Here is a 21735-nt window from a genome sequence, read left to right as displayed (position 1 = left end):
GGTGGGGAGGCTTCATAAGGGTGGGCGAGTGACGGCTTGTTTCTCTTGCCCTCTCTAAGGATATTTTGCCCGAGTCCAGGGTGTCAGCCAGCTCACAAAAGCTTTCCTCCGGAAGACAGAATGTCATTGTCAGATTCTCAACCTTGGGGCTGGGATGGATACCACCTTCTGGAAGTTAAAGGTAAGTTCTTACCTCCCCAATTGCTTCTGCTTCACTTTTTAAAGATATTTACTGGGTTCAAAATTCTAAAAACGTGCTGAAAGGTATGCATGGATGCTCTGTCTCCCACCCCGTCCCCACTGCCTTGATGCTCCACAGTCACCATCTGTCCCCTGTTTTCAGCTCCCTAGGGCCCTGGTAAGATTAGGCTGTTCCTAATTGTTGTTGTTCTAAGTGGAATTATAGTAAGAATCCATGTATTTCCTTCTATACATGTGGAGATATTAGGAGAAAAATTCTACCAGTAGAGGTATTGGGATGAAGAACCCGCATGTAAGGGTTGGGGATTTAGCTCAGTGGTTTCGCCGCCTGCTGTGCAGGCGCAAGGACCCGAGTTCGATCCCCGGTACCAAAAAAAAAAAAACCCTTGCATTTGTAGTTTTGACAGTATCTATAGTCTGTTGTCCACCAAATAGCATGTTGGATAAAATTCAGAGATTTGCAAGTCTGAGGGCTGATATGAAGCAAGTCCTTGTGTGATTCCCTCTGGCTGGACCTGTGACTTCCCCAGCAGGTGTGAGAGCAGCTCTGATCGCTCACACTCGGGGGGAAGTAAATGTGGTTCGGGGCAGTGGCAAGACCAGGGCGAAAGTGCGCTCTTTGACTCCCAGGCTCGGTTTTTATTGCTAAACCTTTGCCCTACAGCGGTCTCCCTGATTGCATTTTCTTTTTTTATTTTTATTTTTATTTTTTATTTTTTATTTTTTGGTACTGGGGATCAAACTCGTCATTTTCTTTTTTGTAGGTTTGTGCAGATTTTTCTTGTTTTCCCTGTGAGGTCCATCATGTGGCAGTAATAGGATGTACATGTCCCCAGGTTTCTTGCAGGCACAGACCAAGGTAAATGAGAGTGTATGGACATAGCCCGACCTGCAAGGCTGTTTTGTCCCTAGTCAGCTGGCCTGATAAGGATGTCTTTGGTCATCAACATTCCCAGCCTCCTTGTTCCTCACATGAGAGGCCAGTGGCCTCAGCATGGTCTTGGTGTTCAGTGTTTGCTCTGCATTCTTCTCTTAGCATAACTCGCTTTTACGAGATGCCTTGGTGTGCATGACCCCAGGCATCACCTGAGAGCGGGAGAGGGTGCAGGAAGTGGGCTGTGTCCATGATCCCGCAGACCCTGAGCCTGGAACAGGGACACACATCGGAAGCAGCTGTCAGTCCCCAGATCCTGCCCTCTTTACATATGGCCCCTGTAGGTTTTGGGGAGCACTGTGTTTCTGCCTCTTTTGTAGACCTGTTGTGTCCTTGTGATGCAGTGTCTCATGGTGCAGTGTAAGGACCTGGACAGATTCTGTGCAGAGGATGTACTATGTCATGTTGACAGGGGCCACGGAGAAATCTCTTCACTGGACCTGAGACCCCTGATCACATGATTTGTCTTTTCTCTCTGTAGGTGGGTTAATAATTAATAAATATGACATTTTAATTTCTGAGCCTTGTACATTGAGATTAATGTACCTTGTCCAAGAAAAAAAAATCATCTTATCAGTAATGAGGAAGGAAAATTGTAGTGTCTAAAAGTCCTTTGTGGAAATTTTTATTTTTGATTGATAACTGTGTTGGTCTGAAACATTTTTCTTTCCTTGTCAGGGAGAAGGGGATCCCACGCTCCTTTCTAAATATTTATAGATTTTTTTCTTGTCTGTTCTTTTAGAGCAGAAATTGCAAACTATAGGCCATGGGCCAAATCTGGCCCACCACCTGTTCTTTTTTTGGTACCGGGGATCGAACTCAGGACCGTGCGCTTGTGAAGCAGGCGATGGAACCTCAGAGCTAAATCCCTGGCCCCCACCTTTTTTTTGTAAATAAAGTTTTATTGGAACACAGCCATTTCCATTTGTTTGAATATTTTGCTTTAGCAGCCCTATGACAATGATGACAGCAGAGCTGAGTAGTTACAATACTTATTTTCTGGCTCTTTGCAGAAAATGTTTGCCGATTTCTGTTTTAGAGATACCTGTGTTTTTATAAAAGTGTAGGGAGACTAAAAAGAAAAGATGTATGGGGAGAGCTTTGTCCATGACCTTACTGCGTCGGGTGCCGTCCAGCTGGGCAGTTCCCTCCTTGTGCCTGCAGCAGTTTCATTGTGAGTCTCGGGCTTTCTGTTGCCACTGCTGTGTGAACTCCTTCTGTATAATCTCAGGAAGCCGAGACTTGTATGTTTAGCGATTCCCATCTGTAGGCAAGCTGGTGTCCTCACCAAAAGGAATAAGGGGTAAATGAAATCATTTAAGGTGCCTCAGCTGCTTCCCTTTATTTTATTTTTTGGTATTGGGGCTCAAACTCGGGTCCCTGTGCTTGCAAGGCAGGTGGCGGAACCACTGAGCTGACTCCCTGGCCCTCTTCCTTTTATTTTTTGAGACAGCTGTGTAGCTGAGACTGACCTCGAACTTGCAGTCACCCTCCTGCCTCAGCTTCCCCAGTGCTGGGATTACAGGTGTGCGCCACTCTGCTTGGCATGCCTCAGCTTCTCGCTGTTTCCTGCGTCCTGTTTCCACACAAAGGAGCAGCTGTGTAGGGGAGCAGCCTGAACTAGTGAGCCCTGTGGGGCCCTCTGTCTGAACAGCGCTCTGTGACTGGCCGCCCTGTGCCCATCAGCTGGCCGGTCTCGGGGCACACAAACTCTGGAAGAGGAATGTCAGAGGCCACAGAGAATCACAGTGTCACAATCTGGGGCATCACTTGCCAATGCCATTTCCCCCTTTTTCAGAGCCGAGAAGGAAGCTGTTTCCTAAAAGCTCCGAATTCTCAGGAGGCTCAGTGAGCAAGGGCCTGGGCCAGCTCTTGAATGAAGAGGCCATTCTGTAAGAGGTGGAGGGCGCTCTGCTGTTCTCTGCACTTGCTTTTCACTGTTTTCGTTTGCTGGAGTTTGAGGTGACCTTAACTTCCCATACCCTGTGAGTGCTAGGGATGGGGCCCAGGGCTCCTTGAGTGCTAGGTAAGCACCCATCCCTGAGCTGCACCCCAGCAGTAGGACTGTTGCTTTGTACCTGGGGGTACCTTTGTACCTGATTTTACCTTTGTACCTGATTAACCCTGCGGCTTCACGCATGCTGTGTGTGCTCTGCCAGACACACCCTCAGCCTCCAGGAGACATGCTTACGCAGTCTCTTAGGTTTTCTAGCAGAAGTTACTTCCGTGTCCTTCCACTCGTGTCCGCCAAATCTTCCCGGAGCTCCTACTGAGCCCACTGCTGCAGGCTCTGGGTATATGCTGTGCCTTTACGTGTGGCTGGGTGAGAGCCTTAAGCCCAGGTCTCCCCGAATGTAGCAGGAAACTGTCTTTTTTTTCCAGAAAAGTAAGCCCCAGGCTAGACCCCTGGGGTTTCAGTCTCCTTGTGGGGGCATAGTTGGATCTTAACCACCTACTGTTTGCTCTTGAGGATTGCTTTCCTGCCAGGAAATGGTCGCTGTGATTTCTGCCCCTCTTCTGCTCTCCTTGGGGCATCCGCCCCAGCTGAGTGTCCCCCTGCCCCTCCATACTTGGTCTCCACTTCTTGTCATCGTCTACTAAACGCTTCTGTTCTGTACTCAGTTGCTCTGGTCGGAACCAAGGGTGTCCCCTTACCTCTCCTGCTCCTTCACATCCTACACCAGCGAAGCGGTCAGCAGGGTCAGGCTGCCCGTGGTTTCCATTTTCTTTCTTTCTGTATTTCTGGGACATAAATACAGCTGGGAAGTGCAGCATGACAGGCTCGCTGAGGAGAGGCTGGGCCTTGAGTCTTGCAAAGGCTTGCTTAGAGGTGCAGAGGGTCGCTGGAGGTGATGTGTGGTGTGTAGCTGAAAGACAGCATAGGTGGCTGTTGGCCCAGCCTGGGTTGAGGTGACAGGATGCGAGGTGACAGAGGGGGAGTGGATGGGTCTGGGACGCATCAGCAGGGCTGAGTGAGTGAGCGAGTGAGCGATGGAATCATGGGTAGGATGGAAAGAAGGCTCAGATGACCAGTGGGTTTTTGGTTGTTGCATGGAGGTTATAGCCACCAACCACATAGGAAAAGCACAGAGGGAAGAGAGAGAAGCAGGTGTGTGTGTGTGTGTGTGTGTATGTTTCACTGCAGCCCACAGTGAGGAATAACTGTTGCATCCAGAGCTAGGACCCATACCTCTGCACCTGTGTCTGTAAACAAAGAAGGCACAGACGGGATATTCCTGGGGTCGGTCCCCTTCTGAGTGCCTGGTGGGCTACCTCCTTAATCCTCACAGCCCGTGCGATCGCACTATCTTCTCCGCTTTGTAAACGAAGACCCCTTATCCCAGTGAGTTGAGTGATTCTCCAGGGCCTCACAGTGGAGCTGGGATTGGATGCTGCCCGGTGGCTCCACGCTGCCTTTTGTTCGCCACATCACTGCTGCACTGTAACAGAAAGACCGTCGAAAAGAAATACTGACCATCACTATGCGTGGTACTTTCTCAGAGTAGCTGTTTTACATTATTTCACCCTGAAAATGCTGCTCAAAACTCATCCTAGCGATTCCCTGACCCTCTAATTTGTCTCAAGCTGCTTTTGGAATACTGTGTATAAGGTGTGATAAAAAATACAGGGAGTATTTAATGTTTTAAAAGAGTTTATTATAGTAAAAAGCACATTGCCGTTAATCGCTCTAAAAATACTCGCTGTCTTTGGAAACTTGTCACATCATGCTTGCCACTTCCTGAAGCAGTTCTGGAAGTCCTCTTGCGTGAGTGTCTGTATTTGTGCTTCGTGGCTGCCTTGATGTGCTGGATTCATTCAAAACATTTACCTTTCATGCTCATTTTGGCTTTCGGAAAGGCCAGAAGTCATCCAGTGTGAGAACCAAGGAATACGGTAGCTGAGGACGCACTGTAGTATCATAAGCCTGCCTTTCCATTGGATGGCACTCGGCAGCAGCATTCATTGTCTTTTTGTTCACACTTTGTCAAGACACCCACAAAAGAGGACTTCCAGAATTGCTTCAGAGAAAGGCAAGAACAATGCGATATGTGTGTTTGAAGTGGGGGCAGGTTAAGGGAGATTAATGGCTTTGTGTCTTTTTTTTTTTTTTTTTTTTGAGACAGGCTCTCACTGTGCAGTCCAGGCTGGCCTTGAACTCACTATGTAGCCCAGGGTGGCCTCGAACTCGCAGCAGTCCTCCTGCCTCAGCCTCCCGAGGGCTGGGATTACACTCTCATGTGCCTCCACGCCTGGCTGTGTCTTTAACTGTAATAAATTATTTTTATTTAAGCACACATGGTATTTTTTGATCACCCCTTGTATGTTCTGCTTCCCAGGTGTCTTGCATCTCCCTCACCTCTATCCTAGTCACCCTGTTTCTAATTCCAGCTCCCCGAACCTTTTAACCTGAATGACTGCAGACGCCTCCTAACTTTTCCACTGTATCCATTCTTGCTGAGACCAAAATAACTTGAAAAATACATCTCTGACTGGATGACTTAAAATCCTTGGAAGCCCCCATTGCTGTTAAGCGTGTAGTCCTTAATACCTGGAACATGGTCTGTAGGTTGTGAGTGAAGAACTGACTTTAGGGATTCTTTCCCCCAGGACGAAGATCTTCTCCCAAGTAAATATTTTGAAGTTGACTTTCCAATGATCGTCACGCGAAAGCTGCACAACATCAAGTAAGTGTTGCCGGACTGGAGGAAGAGCGGCCAGGCAGGGTTGAGAGCCTGGTCAGTCGCGGTCTCGCTAGGTGGCAGTTTGAATGCTGGCGACCTCGTTTCGGGGCAGGTCTTTCCTTCGGGCCCTTCCCGTTCCTTTCTTTACCATGCAGCATGTGTGACTCGTCCAGCTGTTAATGTGGCTTCTCTGAACATTCAGAGGGTAACTTGTCATAGTTGAATAATCTGAAATTTTATGTGCATTTTGTTTACTTCTCTATCCCCAGGGCATAGAAAGTAACCCGGCCCAGGAGATAGGTGCAGGAATTTTTGTGTGTGCGATTGAATATATAAGAAGGTAGTGTAGCCATTCTGAGTCCAGTCTTCAAGGAGTTGTTGGTTGTAGATGACAGGTTTGCTAATCTTTGCTGAGAGCCTTTGCTTCTTTATTTTTGTTCTTGCTTTTTGAGACAGCGTCTCACTGTGTGTCCCAAGCTGGCCTCAAACTCACAGTGATCCCCTGCCTCAGCCTCCACGTGTGCCGCCTGGCCTGGCTGCTGACAGCTCCTCTTTGCGGGGACCCTGTTAAGGGCTTCCCTTGGGCTGCCTTACCCCGTTCTCATAGCAGATTGCGGATTAAGTGCTATTCCTGCCTCGTGCAGAGGGGGAATCAGTCTTAGGCTCAGAGGAGTTCATTTTGCTGAAGATCACCACCTAGGAAGAGTGGAGCTGAGCTTTAAGTCCTGGCTCAAACCCTTGGTCATGGCTTTTCAATAGTTTTTATTACATCTCTTACCACTGCCCCCCTAAATTAGCGTAATTAAATTCTAATTCTTATGTTTGAAAAAGATTAACAGATATAAGTTTTAGCTGGTGCTTTAAAGATGCCTAATTTTTACGAGTTGGAAATATTTTTCAAGCTTTATTCCTTGTAGTCTGTACTATGAAAACAAGTTTTTCACTTTTTCCTAATATAAATTATATCTTATATTAAATATCCTTTTTTTTTTTTGGTACTGGGGATCGAACTCGGGTCCTTGAGCTTGCGCAGCAGGCCGCGAAACCACTGAGCTAAATCCCTGGCCCAGAACGATTTTTTTTTTTTTGGTACCGGGGATCAAACTCGGGTCCTTGCGCTTGTAAATATCCTTTTTAAAATTAAAAAAGGGCAAATTCTGATGCCTTTGGAACTGCAGAGTATTACTAAGCTGGGAGTTTTGAGTGGAGTAGGAATGAGTGGGCACTGAATTAATCTCTGAGATGATTTCCTGGGAAGAAAAATGGATCGATATTTGTGTGTGGTTGTTGAGATACTGAATTTGTTCCCCAATTTCTGATTTTTTTCATTTGTGGGATTAAGGAAGTTGTCATATAAGTGTTACTAAATTTTTGGTTTAAGAATCAATCCTTGCTGGACGTGGTTGCACAGGCCTATAATCCCAGCACTCGGGAGGCTGAGGCAGGAGGATTGCTGTGAGTTCGAGGCCAGCCTGGGCTGCATAGTGGGTTCAAGGCCAGCCTGAACTGTCCAGCCAGATCCTGAATCTTTGGGGTAACTTATGACAAAGCACAGCTGTTTAAAAATTTTTGTTTGAGAATAAACAAGAAACTAGAGATGGCCTGAAAACATAGAAAATTCTTGTTAGGCTGTCTTTAGCTGCTTCTGAGTTGATTCACTTCATGATTAGTATGTCATTTGGACATCAGATGCTGAGCATAATGCTGAGCTGACCTGACCTGAGATGTGTACCTACTGAATTTTGACTATGTGTGTGTAGAGTCAAATGTAATTATTTTAAAAACAGTAGCAATGTATACAGGTTGAACTTCCCTACTCCAAAATATGAAATCCAAAATGCTTGAATCTGGACTCTTTTGAGCATCATGTCGGGTTAGGGTTGCTCACCTGGTAAACTTGTGCAGATGTCCCAAGTCTGAATATTTGGAACCTGGAAAATTTTCGGTCCCGAGCATTACAGACCAGGAATACTCATCCTGTTACTTGCCGTTTCTGAAGTGGGCACTGGCATTTCGGAAATAAATGAGCTCATGAGTAAATGACTTTTTTTCTCCTCTTGCCACAGAAACAAGCCTGCTCTAGCCAAACCCATTGTAGAGCTGCATTCAGAGGACACACTTGCAATGAGTGAGTGCACAGCGTGGTCATCCAGATGGTCTCGCTTTCTTTTCCTCTTGAAAGATGTGTGTGTCGTGTTATACAACAAATACTTTTTCCTGCTATGTTTATGCTTCTATCCTATGAAGGAATTTTTAAATCACTGTTCTCTGTTTTAAAATTTTTTTTTAGTTTTATTTTTTATCAGTACACATTGGCATTATGTGATGATTTCATCCCTGTGGGGAGTTGGTACATGGACATAGCAAGTCTCAGTTCTTTTCTTCATCCCCTTTTCCTCCCCTTACTTCCCACCACCTCCATCTCCATCCCTTTCCCATTTGAAAAACATCTCTCTACTTCCTGTTATCTACTTTTTAGTTTGCTCTTTATATTTTGAGTTTCTCATGGAACTTCTGTGGGACTATTCTTAGGTGTTCTTAGGCCTCCAATCTTAAATTTTTTATTAATGAATTTGAATTAGTCACCAGTATTTCAAAGCCAGATTTCGCATGAGAATCTCGGTGTTCAGCTTTTCTTGGGAAAATCTACTGGTAGCATTAGAACCACATGGTTCTAATCAGTAATCAGTAATGATGCTCGCTCAGTGGAGCCTGCCTGCTGCCTGTCACCACCCCGTCTGTCTCTTGTCTCACACTGACCTGCCCCCGTATGTTACCTGTCCTCTGCTTGGGCTCCCAGCGCCTGAGGGTCCTAGGAATTTCTTTTTCTTTTTTTTTTTTTTGGTGCCGGGGATCGAACTCGGGTCCTTGCACTTGCGCAGCAGACAGCGAAACCACTGAGCTAAATTCCTGGCCGCGATCCTAGGAATTTCTTCACAGTGCCCTAGATTCCTGCAGTCAGTATTCTGCCCAGCATTTAATTATGAATGTTTGTAACAAGACTTTCTTCATTTCTGAGCTTTCCAAATTTTGTTTAAAAAAATCTTTCATTGTGTTCAGTTTGTGTGAGAGAAATTCCAGGGATGAATATTCCTTCCCATCAGAAAGCATGGTCAGAGAGGGTGGCCTTCCTAGATGGGCCACACAGATAACACAGTCCAGGGCAGGCAGAGAGATAAGTCTAGGCACAACCGTGATGCTGTCATCGCTCTTCTGGTAATTAGAATCCAGTAAGTCTGCACGGGAAATATCTTCCTTGGCCTATGGAGAAAAAAGGCCAAATTATCAATAGTACTTATTCAAGTTTGGCCTCTTGCTGGGCTGTTTGCTTCCTCTCCACTTTTGCTGTTACAGTTTTCTAAATACTTGGTTGTCAGCATCATGATCTATAGTGTAGGCTTTAATAGAAGTAGCAAGTAAAGAGCCTCCATAGTCCTGCCCATCAGATAACCTGTGTTCAGAGTGTTTTCTCACGACGCATTGGCAGCTGGAGGAAGGTAAATAGATGCACAGATAAGATAATATGTCACCCTAGTGCCTGACATATAAAAGGTTCAGTGAATTCTTATTGAATAAACTGTATGCATATTGAATAAATATACATTGTAGTTCTTTCTCTCTCTATGTCTGTGTATACATATCTATTGAATGAATAAGTCTCTAGTCATATACATATATTTAATGCAGTTTTAATAAGCAGTGAATAATTTGTCCACATTGTTTTGTAACATTTTACATCCTAATAAATCATGACCATCTTTCAATGTCAGTATCAATCTCTTATTATTTTTAATAGCTTTATGGTACTTCTTTGCATGCACATTTCATTAATGTGTTCCCTGTTGATGGAACTTTAAATTGCTGCCTTAATGGTTTCATATTAAACAGTGTCGTACCAAATATATATATATGCACATGTTTTTAGAAATTGCTACTTCAAAGAATTGCACATTATGAATTCTAATAGATATGACAAACTGCTTTCACTTCTCTTTTTATTAGCTTATGTTTTTCAGTAGAGTTGGTAAGGATTCTTTTCCCTATATCCATAACTGGCTATGATCATTTAAAAAATTTCTACAATCTGACGGGCTGAAATGTTGTCCTGTTATTTAAAAAATTTATATAACTTTGCTAGTGAAAATGGATTGTTTCCTTAGTTTTATTGTCCTTTAAGTCTTCTTTGTAAATGTTTGTTTCATTTGCTTTGTCTGTTTTTTAGTTGAATTTCCTCCTTTTTAAAAAAATTTATAGAATAAAAATATGTGCAGGATAAAAATGTTTAAAGTGGGCTGGGGATTTAGCTCAGTGGTGCCGCCGCCTGCCTCACAAGCGCAAGGTCCCGAGTTTGATCCCTGGTACCAAAAAAAAATGTTAAAAGTATACAAATGGGCTTGTATTGGAAAGTATGTTAGAATAAAGTTTGAAAGGAAATCGGGTTCTGTTACCTCCCTCCTTAGAGCTTCCTGCTGGGTTAGACCACGTGGCCTCCCTTCAGGCCTGCTGTGTGTGTTCTCGCCCACCGTAGCGCTGGTCCAGACACACTGGCCTCCTGCTGTCCTCTGCATGGGCAAGGCCAGGGTTTCCCTTTGCACCTGTTCCCTCTATCAGGGTGTAGTTAGGACTCTTTAAAGGTTCTTTCTCATGGTGCTGGGGATGAACCCAGGGCCCACTTGAGCTGGGCTGTCAGTGAGCTGAGGAAGCACTACCACCAAACTACCGTCCTTAGCCCCTTTAAAAAATTTTTGATGTAGAGTCTTGTTAAGTTTCCCAGGCTGGCTTCGAACGTGCCTCATCCTTACTCAAAAATTCTTAACAATGGACTACTGACCAGTGATCTGAGTTTCTGCACGTCACTTTAACAGAGCTTCTCACTGCCGGCCCTGTGGACAAGTGGGGCCAGATCCTCTGCTGGGGCTGTCCCGCACGAGGCAGGCTGTCTGGCAGCAGCCTGGGGCCCTGACCACTGGTTGCCACCGGCACACTCTCCGTTGTGTCTTCAGACCTTGCCAGATGTTCCCAAGTGGCCAAGCTGCCCTTCCCGGGAACTGCTGTTTAGCTGCAGGGTGACCAACCTTATATAATTGGGATTTTCATAGCTGTCTTTTCATTCTGGCCATATATAAATTAGTTCTTAATTTTGAGAACCTTATTATGGTATTATATTCTCAGGGCTTCTTCTCCTTCTTAAACGGTCTTAGAAATTAGTCCTCTAAAGAAGTATTCATCACAGAAAGAACTACTACTAGCAATACAGAGGTTAGAAATCAGTTTGTCTAGGCCAGGAATTTAGCTCCATGGTTCCGGTGCCTGCCTCGCAAGTGCAAGGTCCCGAGTTCCATCCCCCATACCAAAAAAAAAAAAAAAATCAATTTGTCTGCCTTCCCAGGATTTGAGTATGTCCATTCCTAAGAAAAGGAAGGGATTATGGTTCTCCTGTTGATGAGAAGTTATTTTTCTGGCCAGTCCTCAGGAGCAATCTAATGTACAAGGTTTTTCTGTTGCTCCCATGGTCTGTGGCGAGTGCTAAATTTCATTAAAAATGGCATATTTTCCCAGAATGTCCAAACTCCTCGGGAACACGCTCTGAGCCCGTGTCTTCCATGGATACACTGCATTTTCTGTGGAATGATAAGGTGTTCTCTGAGGACGGACAGTGGGCCTCTTGTTCCTAAGCAGCCCGGGTAGCCCAACTAGGGAGGAGCAGCTGAACCCTGAACCGTGATGGAGGTGGTGTGGTGTTAATCCAGCCCTCAGTTCTGTCAGCTGAAGGGCTTCAGGGTCTTCTCTTCCGGAGCTTTCCACTTCCTGTTTGCTCCTTGTCATGGGCCAGGTTTTCGTCGGCCCCAAGTCACTGTCCACTCAAGCCTGCTGTACTTTTTGCTCCAGTGTAGGATTAATCACGAGGCTGTGAGACTGTTGCTGTCCACGCTAACCTCGGACCCTAACCCCAGTACGATGACACCTCCCCGAGCTAGTTGGTCACCACGTATCCACTACTGTTCTGCAGAAAACTGCTAGGGATCTGCAGGCTTCAAAATTCTGGTGGATGGTTTTGTTTGTTTTTTGTTTTGTTTGCTTGGGTTTTCTGGTCAGGAGTGGAAAAACACATTTGAGATGTGTACTATTAATATTTGGTTTTTTTGTGAAAAGATACACAGACATGTGGAAATTGTTTGTTTTCATAATAGTGGCCTCATCTACTTTGTATTATTTTCCTGACTTGGGCATTGTGGCACCCCAGGGCAGATTGAGGGTTCCCTCTTGGCCCTTTTTTGCTTTCTTAACATCTAAGAGGCTCCTCAGACGTACTTGTTTTAGCTTACAGTGTGTGGCCAGATAGATGGGTTTGAATGAGCCGAATCCGCTGAATGGGTAAATGAAGACTGTAAGGGAGAACCTACTTACAGGTTGTGGTTTAGCATTTTCAGTGTATTTTTTTTTTTTTTTGGTGGCACAGGGATTGACCCCAGGACCTTGCACTGAGCTATGTCTCCAGCCCCCTACCCCCTTTTCTTTTGGTACCGGGGATTGATCTTGGGACCTTGTGCTTGGGAGGCAGGCGGTGGAACCACTGAGCTAAATCCCTGGCCCCTTGGCCCTTTTTCATATTTTTAAATTTTTATTTTATTGTTAGATATTTTTGAAACAGGGTCTTACTACATAATTCAGACTGGTGTTTCTTTTTCCTGGCTCAAGGTTCTTCGAGTCAAGAGGACCTGAATTATTAACAATGATATGTTCTGACCCCCAGCCCTGTGGTCTGTGCCATTGACAAAACTGAGAATAATGCCTATAGTAAATATTCAAACCATGTTTTTCTGTTCACGTTGCAAACATGTACAAAAAGAAAAAATCAAGGAAAGGATGAAGGGATGGGTGGAGGAGGGGAGGGAAATGGGATGAAAAGACAGTTAAGGTTCCTGTGCACACGTGCCAGCTGCCCGTAAGGAGTTAGGCACTGTGCACTTCACAGTTGTACTGATTTGAAAAAAAAAGGAAGAAAAAAATAACTGAAAAAGAATTGCAAGCATGCACACATGTGTTGCAAGCAGATCGCTGAGCTCCTGTGGACCCCCCTAACTTCATTGCCAGGGTCATTTCAGTTGTACCAGAGCTTCGGAAAGTTCAGTTCCAAACCAGGGACATCAGCAGCACCTGGGATGTGTTGGAGCTGTAAGCATCTGTTCTGGAAAGATCAGGGAGTCTGGAACTCAGGAGGGGCTGTGGGTCTGAGCTCTGGCAGCCCAGCAAGGCCATCGAGATGAATGGCCATCCCGCCCCCGTGCCAGAGGGATTCGTTTTGCAGCAGATGTCATCATGTATTTGCAGATACATTAATTCACAGACTGTTTTCCGTTAGCTGTAACATAATCACGAATTGGTGCAGCTTGAGAGAACTGCCTGCCAGGGCGTACCAGTGTTTAATTAAGTAGGTGTACCCCTTCATCTCTTAATCCCACGCATAGTATTGGACTTTAAAGACGTAACTAGTGTATATGTGATGTTCAATGCAGTGCCTAAGATAGAGAAACTTGCTTGCTTTTTTTTTAAAGCAGGATCTTGCTATGTAGTTGAGCCTGGCCTTGAACTCACTGTGTAACCCAGGCTGGCCTCAAACTTGTGGTGATCCTCCTGTCTTGGCCTCCTGAGGGCTGGGATTCCAGGTGTGTGCCACCATGCCTGGCTTAGAGAAAACTTGGAAATACCACATATCCAATTGTGAGGGATCAGCTAAATAAATTATGTTGCTTTCCACTCAGTGGAATGCTATGAAGTCATTCCAGAGATTGATTTTCCTGATGCTACTGTTAAGTAGGAAAAGCAGTTTTCAAAACAGGTTTTAAGTGGTTCAAGATGTGTGTGTGTGTGTGTGTGTGTGTGTGTGTGTGTGTGTGTACACCCATGTGCAGAGAAAGAGAAAGAAAATGTTTTTTGTGTGTATATGAACTTAAGAACAAAGGAGAAAAGGCTGGAATGTTTTACATCAAAACACTTTGTTGTTTCGTTATCTTTGGAAGATATGATTTGGGTCCCTTTTCACCTTCCTCATACTTGATTTTTTTTAAACAACAGACGTCTTTTTTTAATGGAACAAAACAAAGTTAACCTTGAAAAAGCCGTATCTATTAAAATGATAATCTCATGACTGATTTCCATTGAAATGATAATCTCTTCTTGCATTTGCAGATGGACACATACTAGATTCAAAGAGATATGCCGTTATTGGAGCAGATCTCCGAGACCTACCTGAACTGGAAGAGAAACTAAAGAAATGTAACATGAATACACAGTGAGATTGTTTTTTATCCTCTTGTGTATTTGGGATTTCATGCTAATTATGAGAAGTGCAGTATGATACCCATCTTCCACTTTTATTCTGTAAATTCTGTCATGTCATTGATACCTGTAGTACTTTTGTGAAATTTCAAACAGCACTTTCTCAAGTCTGTTTCCACAGCAATCACCTGTGTCACTTTTGAAAAGATAAGTGCCTAATATCATGAAGTTTGAGAGAAGTTAACCACATGGTTAGAAACGTAATTGTAACATACAGAGTATTAGCATTTACGATACTGTAAAGAATAACTGCTATAAAAATGTCCCAGAGAGGGCCGGGGATTTAGCTCAGTGGCACCACACCTGCCTTGAAAGCGGAACGTCCTGAGTTCAACGCCTGGTACCAAACAGGGGGAAAAAAATCCCATAGAAAAATGAGCGAAAGAGATGTCCAGGCAGCTCTAAGAAGAAACTGAGTGTCGTAAGTTATCAGAATACATCAGATGTGAATATTATATGAGTGTTGATCCTCAGTTGTAATCAGATGCAATCCTCACCCTCTCAGCAGGTTGGCAAAAATGTGTGAGCGTGACAGCATATTGTTGGCAGCGATATGGAGGGCAGGGAATGGGCACACAGCAGTGGTTGTAGCAAGTGGAAGCGAACTTGGTGTACCCATTGTGAGGAACAATCTGGAAGTGTCTAGTAGAAGTGTGAATAGATGTACAGAGAGCACGGCAGCTCTGCCTCTGGACGCGTGCTCTGGAAAGGCCCTTGCTTGTCCGGAGGGTTTCATTGTAGTCACTACAGCTGCAGAAACTTGGCAGGTACCAGTCTTCATCACAGGAGACCGAGTGGATAAAATATAAAATGCATGCCCTAGACCAATGAGGACAGAGCTCAGAAACCTAAGGTTGAGGAAAAAAATCAAGTTGTGCAAGTTTATGCACAGTGTGATACCAAGTACCTAAAGCAAAGCCCTCAAGATACTGTGTTCTTATGACTGCACACTTACATTGCAGAGGTGTTTTGTAAGTGGGCCAGAAGAGTCCACAGTAAGTCCTTGAGAGAAGGCACCCCCGGGAAGAGAGGAGGGTGTTAGTGTAATGATACAGTCAAAATCAGGTTGGAGATAAGAGGCGGAGAGAATTTGAGGTTAGAAGCGCAAGAGGGGGAGGCTGGTGAGGGGAATACTACTTTAAGGAATAAATTGAAGGCAGAAATCATTAGCAAAAGGTTAAGAAACTAGCAGCATGGGAATCATTGCTAGAACAGAGTCCTGGAGGATGGAGAGCATGGGCGGGGGTTTCTAGCTGTGGCGGAGCGGAGACCCCTGTTCCGAGCAGGATGAAGGAGGAGAAGGACTAAGGACGGACACAAGTACTGGTGACCTCAGGGAGGTGGGAGGAAGAGGGGGTGAAAGCTCATCGTCTTTCTAACTCATCTTTCCTCGGTGCGATTGCTATTGTCTCTACCTGTTGAAGCTCTTGCTTAGCCTAGAATTCCCATCCAGATTGTCCCCGCTGGGGTTTACAGCTTCCTTGTCCAGGGTTAGAGATGGCTCTCGTGGACCATCATTGTCATTGCAGTTTTGTGTCCTGAATCTTGGTCTCACCGAGTGTTCAGAGAGCAGGGTCAGTGCTGCAGCTTGACTAAGTGTTCTCCATACAGGCTGGGTCTCCAGGGATGGTGCTGTTGCCTGGGAGGCAGTGACGCTTTAAGCAGTTGAGCCTAGTGGGAGGGCTTCTGGTCATTGGAGTCTGGGCCAGGGGAAGTTGGGGCTCTGGCCACCCCTCTGTCTTTGCTTCCCTGCATGAGGTGAGCAGTTTCTTCCACCATGTGCTCCTGCCACGATGCTCTGCCTCACCACATCCCGAAGCAATGGAGCCAAGCATTCTTAGAGCGAAAATTCTAACACTATGCCCAAATCAACTATTTTTCTTAATAAGTTGGCTCTCTCAGGTGTTGTTACAGTATGGAGAAATGACAAACAGTCTGTAAAGTAAGTACTCGTGGCTGTTTTTTCCCTTGAGGACCCCATTATACACCTCCTCGATTATAGGGTGTGGCATATTTTTCTTTGGGCTGAATGAGAGTCTTGGTGTTCAAGGACACTGGTTCCCTGAGCGTGTGTTTTTCAGTGCATGTTAGTGTCAGTGATGGGTTGTTTACAGCTGCTTCTCACAGCCGACCGGGCACCCTCTTAGGATCAGGAGAGCATGGCTCTTGGACTCTTATCCTTTGTTTCTGTTTTCTAGGTATTTAACAGGGGCCATTTTACATTTTTTGTTCTTTGAGCTTTGGTTTCTTTATGAATTGGGATTTGAAAACTGTATCACCGTACAGTTTTGAAGATTAAATGAAATAATCCATATGAACATAGTTGATCAGAAAGTAAGTCACATTGAAGTCTAATTTTGGTTGTAGTGGCCTAATTTTGGTTTCTGCAGCTAAGGCGAAGGATCATGGAAATAATCAGCTTTAAATCGGGCTCGCTCTTGATATGGAAATTTACTTTGCTTTTGGAAATCAGCAAAATGACAGAAAAATAAGTACTAGAATTGTATCTCTCATTCTTCCATATGGCTTCATTTGCATTGGGTATTTTACTTTATGGGCTGAGTTTTCTGTGTTTTCTTTCATTTAGGTTTTGGAAAGTATGATTCATATTAACACTAATGACTACCTTTAAATATAATTTTAAAATATTTTAATTTTCAAATAATTCACATATATTAAAGATGAAAATGCCACATTTCCTAAAAGGTCTTCTTTGCCTAGCTTCCTCACATAATATTTTGGGCAATGATAGTTGCCTTTTACATTAAAAAGCTTCTTGTAATCCTCCTGTGTCCACCTCTCAGAGTGCTGGGATCACTGCATGTGCCACCTCTTTGGGTCTTAAAAAGCTTCCTGCAACTGTATTTCTCTAGCTATCAACTTACTAATTGAGGTTTTGGAATATTAGTTTTCACTCATTCACTTACTTTCTCTGAACATTGTTCTCTTAAAATGGAATTCCAACAGGAACATACACCAGGCTGTGACCACAAACAGCTTACTTCACCCCACTGTATCTCAGCGACCTTCTCTGAATACCGAGAATAATGGATCCAACATTAAGTGTTAGTAGTTAGCGATGTTGATAACTATTTTTTTAAATCTGAGAAATGGTATTCATTGCTATAGGTGTAGCTGTTGATAGGTCCTAGGAAAGAAGATAAAAATAATTCCTACTCTCAGTACTTGAAGATCATCATCACCTTGTACATATTATATCAGAATTTGTAAATATGTGTTTTCTTTATAATGTGATCCAGAGAAATTAAATGCATATACCAGTTCACCGAAATGAGCCTCACTGTTCTCCACTACTAAGATGCACTAATAAAAAAATGCAGTCCTGCTACATATACAGTTTTAGGAGTTCTAGAAGAATACACTGTATACTCTACTTTTGCCAGCTGTGAGGACCGTCAGTATTCAGGAGGCAGAGAAGGGGTGGGAATGCAGTAAAGGAGTCAGAGAAGCAGCTTAAATGAACTAGGAGAAGACAGTGGAGTGGGTCTGGGAGTTGTGGGTCGAGAGTCTGCAGGCTTCAGGGGTCCTGCCTTGCTGATCCATGCCGGGTTTGCTGACCTGACCTGCCAATCTGAGTGTCCATGTGAGCAGAGGGTCTTGACCTCATGAAAATACATTTAGGTGCATTGTTTTCCCCCTCAAGGTTGCCAACACTCCTGATAACTGAATGCGTGCTGATCTACATGACTCCGGAGCAGTCAGCAAACCTCATAAAGTGGGCAGCCAAAACCTTTGAGACAGCCATGTTCATAAACTACGAACAGGTAAGAGGAGGCACAAGACAATTGGATTCTGCACAGGAGGCCAGCGGTGGCTTTCCCTCTGAGCACTCTGAGCATATCCTTCCCTTGTTCTCGAGGCTTTGGCCTTCAAACTGAACTACAGCCCCCGCCGTTTGTATGTATATCAAGACAAGTTCTCACCAAGTTGCCCAGGTGGGGCTTGAACAGGGCAGTACTCCTCGCTCAGCTTCCCAGAGTGCTGGGATTACAGACATGTGACACCATACCCATCCTCTCTCTCTCTCTTTTTTTTTTTTCCTTCTGCCTTGGCTGCTTATGTAACTTCTTTATGAATTGATTCCAACAGTCCTAGCACTCTTGATTTCTCGACCTCTTGTCTAGTGAGAGTTGTGGGAACTTCTGTCTTAGCCTTTATAAGTTTTTGCACTATTTACTATATACAGAGTTATAATGTTATGAAGCGCTTTAACTGCAGTCAGTGTCGGTAGGGAGTGGAGATGCCTTCAGGGCAGGCAGGTGATGCAGACAGAGAAGTGGCCAGGTGTAAGTGGCGTGGTGAGGGGCACTGGGCCCTGGAGCACCCATGCATGCTCATGGGAGAGGCCTCTGCTCAGGCCCCGCCAGGTGGAACCATGCGAACATGAGATCCTACAATTGCGCAAACACCATTTTTTAAGAGAAGTTAGAAATGCAGGATTTTATTTCTGTAGTCACTGAGACTGGCCCAGTTTGCCTCTTCTGGCCCAGTGCAGAACAGGCCCTGCATCGGGCCTTTAGAGAGAGCCAGTTTGGGTGTGAATCCCAGCCCTCGCTCTCATGATTGGTGTGTGACCTTAGACAACTTGGCTCTGTGATTCGGAGTCCATGCTGGGGAAGGGCGTTTCCTAGCTGTGTGACCTGGACGCTGCGCCTGTTTCCTCACCTGAGACGCTAGCAGTCCTTCCTCCGCGGGCCTGTTGTGAGCTGTGAATGGCATGCACTGCATGGTGCTGCGGCTAAGGAAGATCTGTCATTTGTGTTTCTCTAAACCCTAGGTCTCTGTTTTGCAGGAATGATACCTGTGTCTCTGGATGAGTGTAGGAATTCATGAGATACATTCAGCAGTAGGCACATAAGCATGCCAGCTATTATTTACTTTATTTTTGATATTTTTTTATACATGACATTTTAATGAGGTTGGGTTGGATACAAATAAACCTGTATTGGGCTGGGGATTTAGCTCGTTGTTTCCGCTGCCTGGCTTGCAAGCGCACGACACGAGTTCGATCTCTGGTACCAAAAAAAACCCCCCAAAAAACACAACACTATTCTTTACAGAACTGGGGAAAATCATCCTAAAATTAATATGGAACCAGAAGTGACTGAGAATAGCAAAAGCAATCCTGGGTAATAAGAACAAAGCAGTAGGTATCACAATACCAGACTTCAAGTTAACACCGCAAAGCTACTGTGTTAAAAACAGTAGGGGTAGGCCTGGGGATTTAGCTCAGTGGTTCCACCACCTGCCTTGCAAGCGCAAGGACCTGAGTTTGATCCCAGGTACCAAAAAAAAAAAAGCTTAATGTACTTGGGTTTTTTTCTGCATCCCCTATTCCACTGATTCCCATTTCTGTTTTTGTGCCAATACCCATACTGGTTTTTTTTTTTTTGGTACTGGGGATCGAACTCAGGACCTTGCGTTTGCAAGCCAGGCGGCGGAACCACTGAGCTAAATACCTGGCCCCATTAAGCTATTTTGATCTTTGACAAGAAGCCAAAACCTAGGCTGGAGGAAAGAGCCTCTTTAATAATGTTGCTAGGGGGTCGGGGATTTAGCTCAGTGGTTTCGCCGCCTGCTGCGCAAGCGCAAGGACCCAAGTTCAATCCCCAGTACCAAAAAATAATAATAATAATAATGTTGCTAGGAAAACTGGCTATTCACATGCAGATTACATCTGGATCTTTATCTCTCTTCATGTACTAAACCAAAATAAAAATGGATCAAAATTCTAAATATTAAATCAGAAACAAACTGCTAGAAGATAAAATAGGTGCCAGGCATGATGGCGCCTGTCTATAATCCCAGCACTCAGGAGGCTGAAGCAAGAGGACTGCCATGACTTCAAGGCCAGCCTGAGATACATAATAAGTTCAAGACCAGCCTGGACTACATTAGCTGGACTGTGCCTTAAAAACAAATAAAATAAGTAAAACATAGGTGTAGGCAAGGACCTCCTGAACAGAATTCCAATTGGACAAAAAATAACATCAAAAGTCAACAGATGGGATCATATCAAATTAAAAACCTTCTACACAGCAAAGAAAACAATCAACGGAGTAAAGAGACAACTTACAGAGTGGGAAACATATTTTGCCAGCCACGTCACGGACAGGGAACTAGTATCTAGAATCCATAAAGGACTAAAAAACTTTAGACCCCCCCCCCCCAGTATAAAAGACCCAGTCAAAAGATGGGCAGGTGAAATGAGCAGATTCTTCTCAGAAGAAGTGCAGACAGCTAAACACAAATGTTCAGCATTGCTGGCCATTAGAGAAATGAGGTTGAAACAACACTGAGATTCTATCTACTGCAGAAGTGACGAGGACGATCATCAAGAAATCACGTAAGCACAAATGCTGGTGAGGCTGCGGGGGAGCAGGAATCCTTCTGCATTGGTGGTGGGAGTGTAAGCTAGTACATAGCTAGCATGTGGAGAAACCACAAAACTAGAAATTGCGTTTGACCCAGCTATTCCCTTTCTCAGTACCTTCTGGAAAGAGTTAAAGGCAGCATTGTGATACGTGCACACCCATGTTTATAGCAACACAGTTCATGATAGCTAAATCTTGGAAGTAGCTTGTATGTCCATCAGCAGATGAAAGGATAAAGGAAATGCAGAATATATAGTGCTATAAAAAAGGAAAACAGCTGGACACGGTGGCACAGGCCTGTAATCCCAGCACTCAGGAAGCTGAGGCAGGAGGATTGATGCAAGTTCAAGGCCAGTCTGGGCTACATAGTGAGTTCAAGGCCAATCTGAACCACAGAGTGAGACCCTGTCTCAAAAAAACAAATCAAAAATAAATAGATAAACTTGAGACAATCATAGGTAAACAGATGCACCTTGAGATCATCATGTTAAGTGAAATAGATCAAAGCTTAAATACCACATGGTTTCTCTTATATGAGAAACCCAAAGTATAAATAAATTGCAAAATAAAATACAGATAATAGGGGACAGGGAGATATTTTGCAAAAGGGAAGGAGACCAAGAGATAAAGGGAAGGCAGAGGGAGAAGAGGGGAAGGGGACATAAAAAGAAATGATATGAGGGCCGGGGATTTAGCTCAGTGGCTTCGCTGCTTGCTGCGCAAGCGCAAGGACCCGAGTTCAATCCCCGGTACCAAAAAAAATGATATGTTATGTACCATATACCAACTGCCCACAGTGAATAGAATCATTGCGTACTGCAAACGTGTACAAAGAGACACACAACAAAAAATGTTTCTTCATGTATCATTGTTATTAGTCCCCGTTGGTAACAGAAGAGTGATGTGCATTTTTGGGAATTGGTACTGCATGCAACATATCTTGATCATTTTCAATCCATTTCCCCCTCCTCTTGTGTTCTCCTCGCCTTTCCATGATCCCTTTCCCCCTTTCCAGTAGTCTTTCCTTTATTTTATTCATTTACCTACATTTTAGGTTTGTCATATAAAAGAAACCATGAGATATTAACTTCCTGCGTTTGGATCATTTTACTTGACATGGGCTCCAATTCTATCCACTTTCCTGCAGATGACATGGTTTCGTTCTTTGTGGCTGAATAGTATT

General features: G+C 44.4%; 1 protein-coding gene across 2 annotated transcripts in view; it reads left to right on the top strand.

The window, feature by feature from the left end:
- The window catches only part of Lcmt1 (leucine carboxyl methyltransferase 1), a 63316-nt gene that overhangs the window by 23617 nt on the left and 17964 nt on the right, over nucleotides 1–21735 (top strand). For both annotated transcript variants that reach the window (XM_004855983.4, XM_004855982.3), the window contains exons 3-7: nucleotides 60–181; nucleotides 5744–5820; nucleotides 7884–7945; nucleotides 14008–14110; nucleotides 17822–17942. In XM_004855983.4, coding sequence (XP_004856040.1) covers nucleotides 60–181; nucleotides 5744–5820; nucleotides 7884–7945; nucleotides 14008–14110; nucleotides 17822–17942 — 485 coding nt within the window. The remainder of the gene's footprint in view (nucleotides 1–59; nucleotides 182–5743; nucleotides 5821–7883; nucleotides 7946–14007; nucleotides 14111–17821; nucleotides 17943–21735) is intronic.

This window comes from Heterocephalus glaber, unplaced genomic scaffold, assembly GCF_053883595.1.
Source record: "Heterocephalus glaber isolate CG9 unplaced genomic scaffold, H.glaber_assembly_v1.0 deba00000943, whole genome shotgun sequence".
Classification (NCBI taxonomy): domain Eukaryota; kingdom Metazoa; phylum Chordata; class Mammalia; order Rodentia; family Bathyergidae; genus Heterocephalus; species Heterocephalus glaber.
This window is presented reverse-complemented; position numbering and strand designations above follow the sequence as displayed.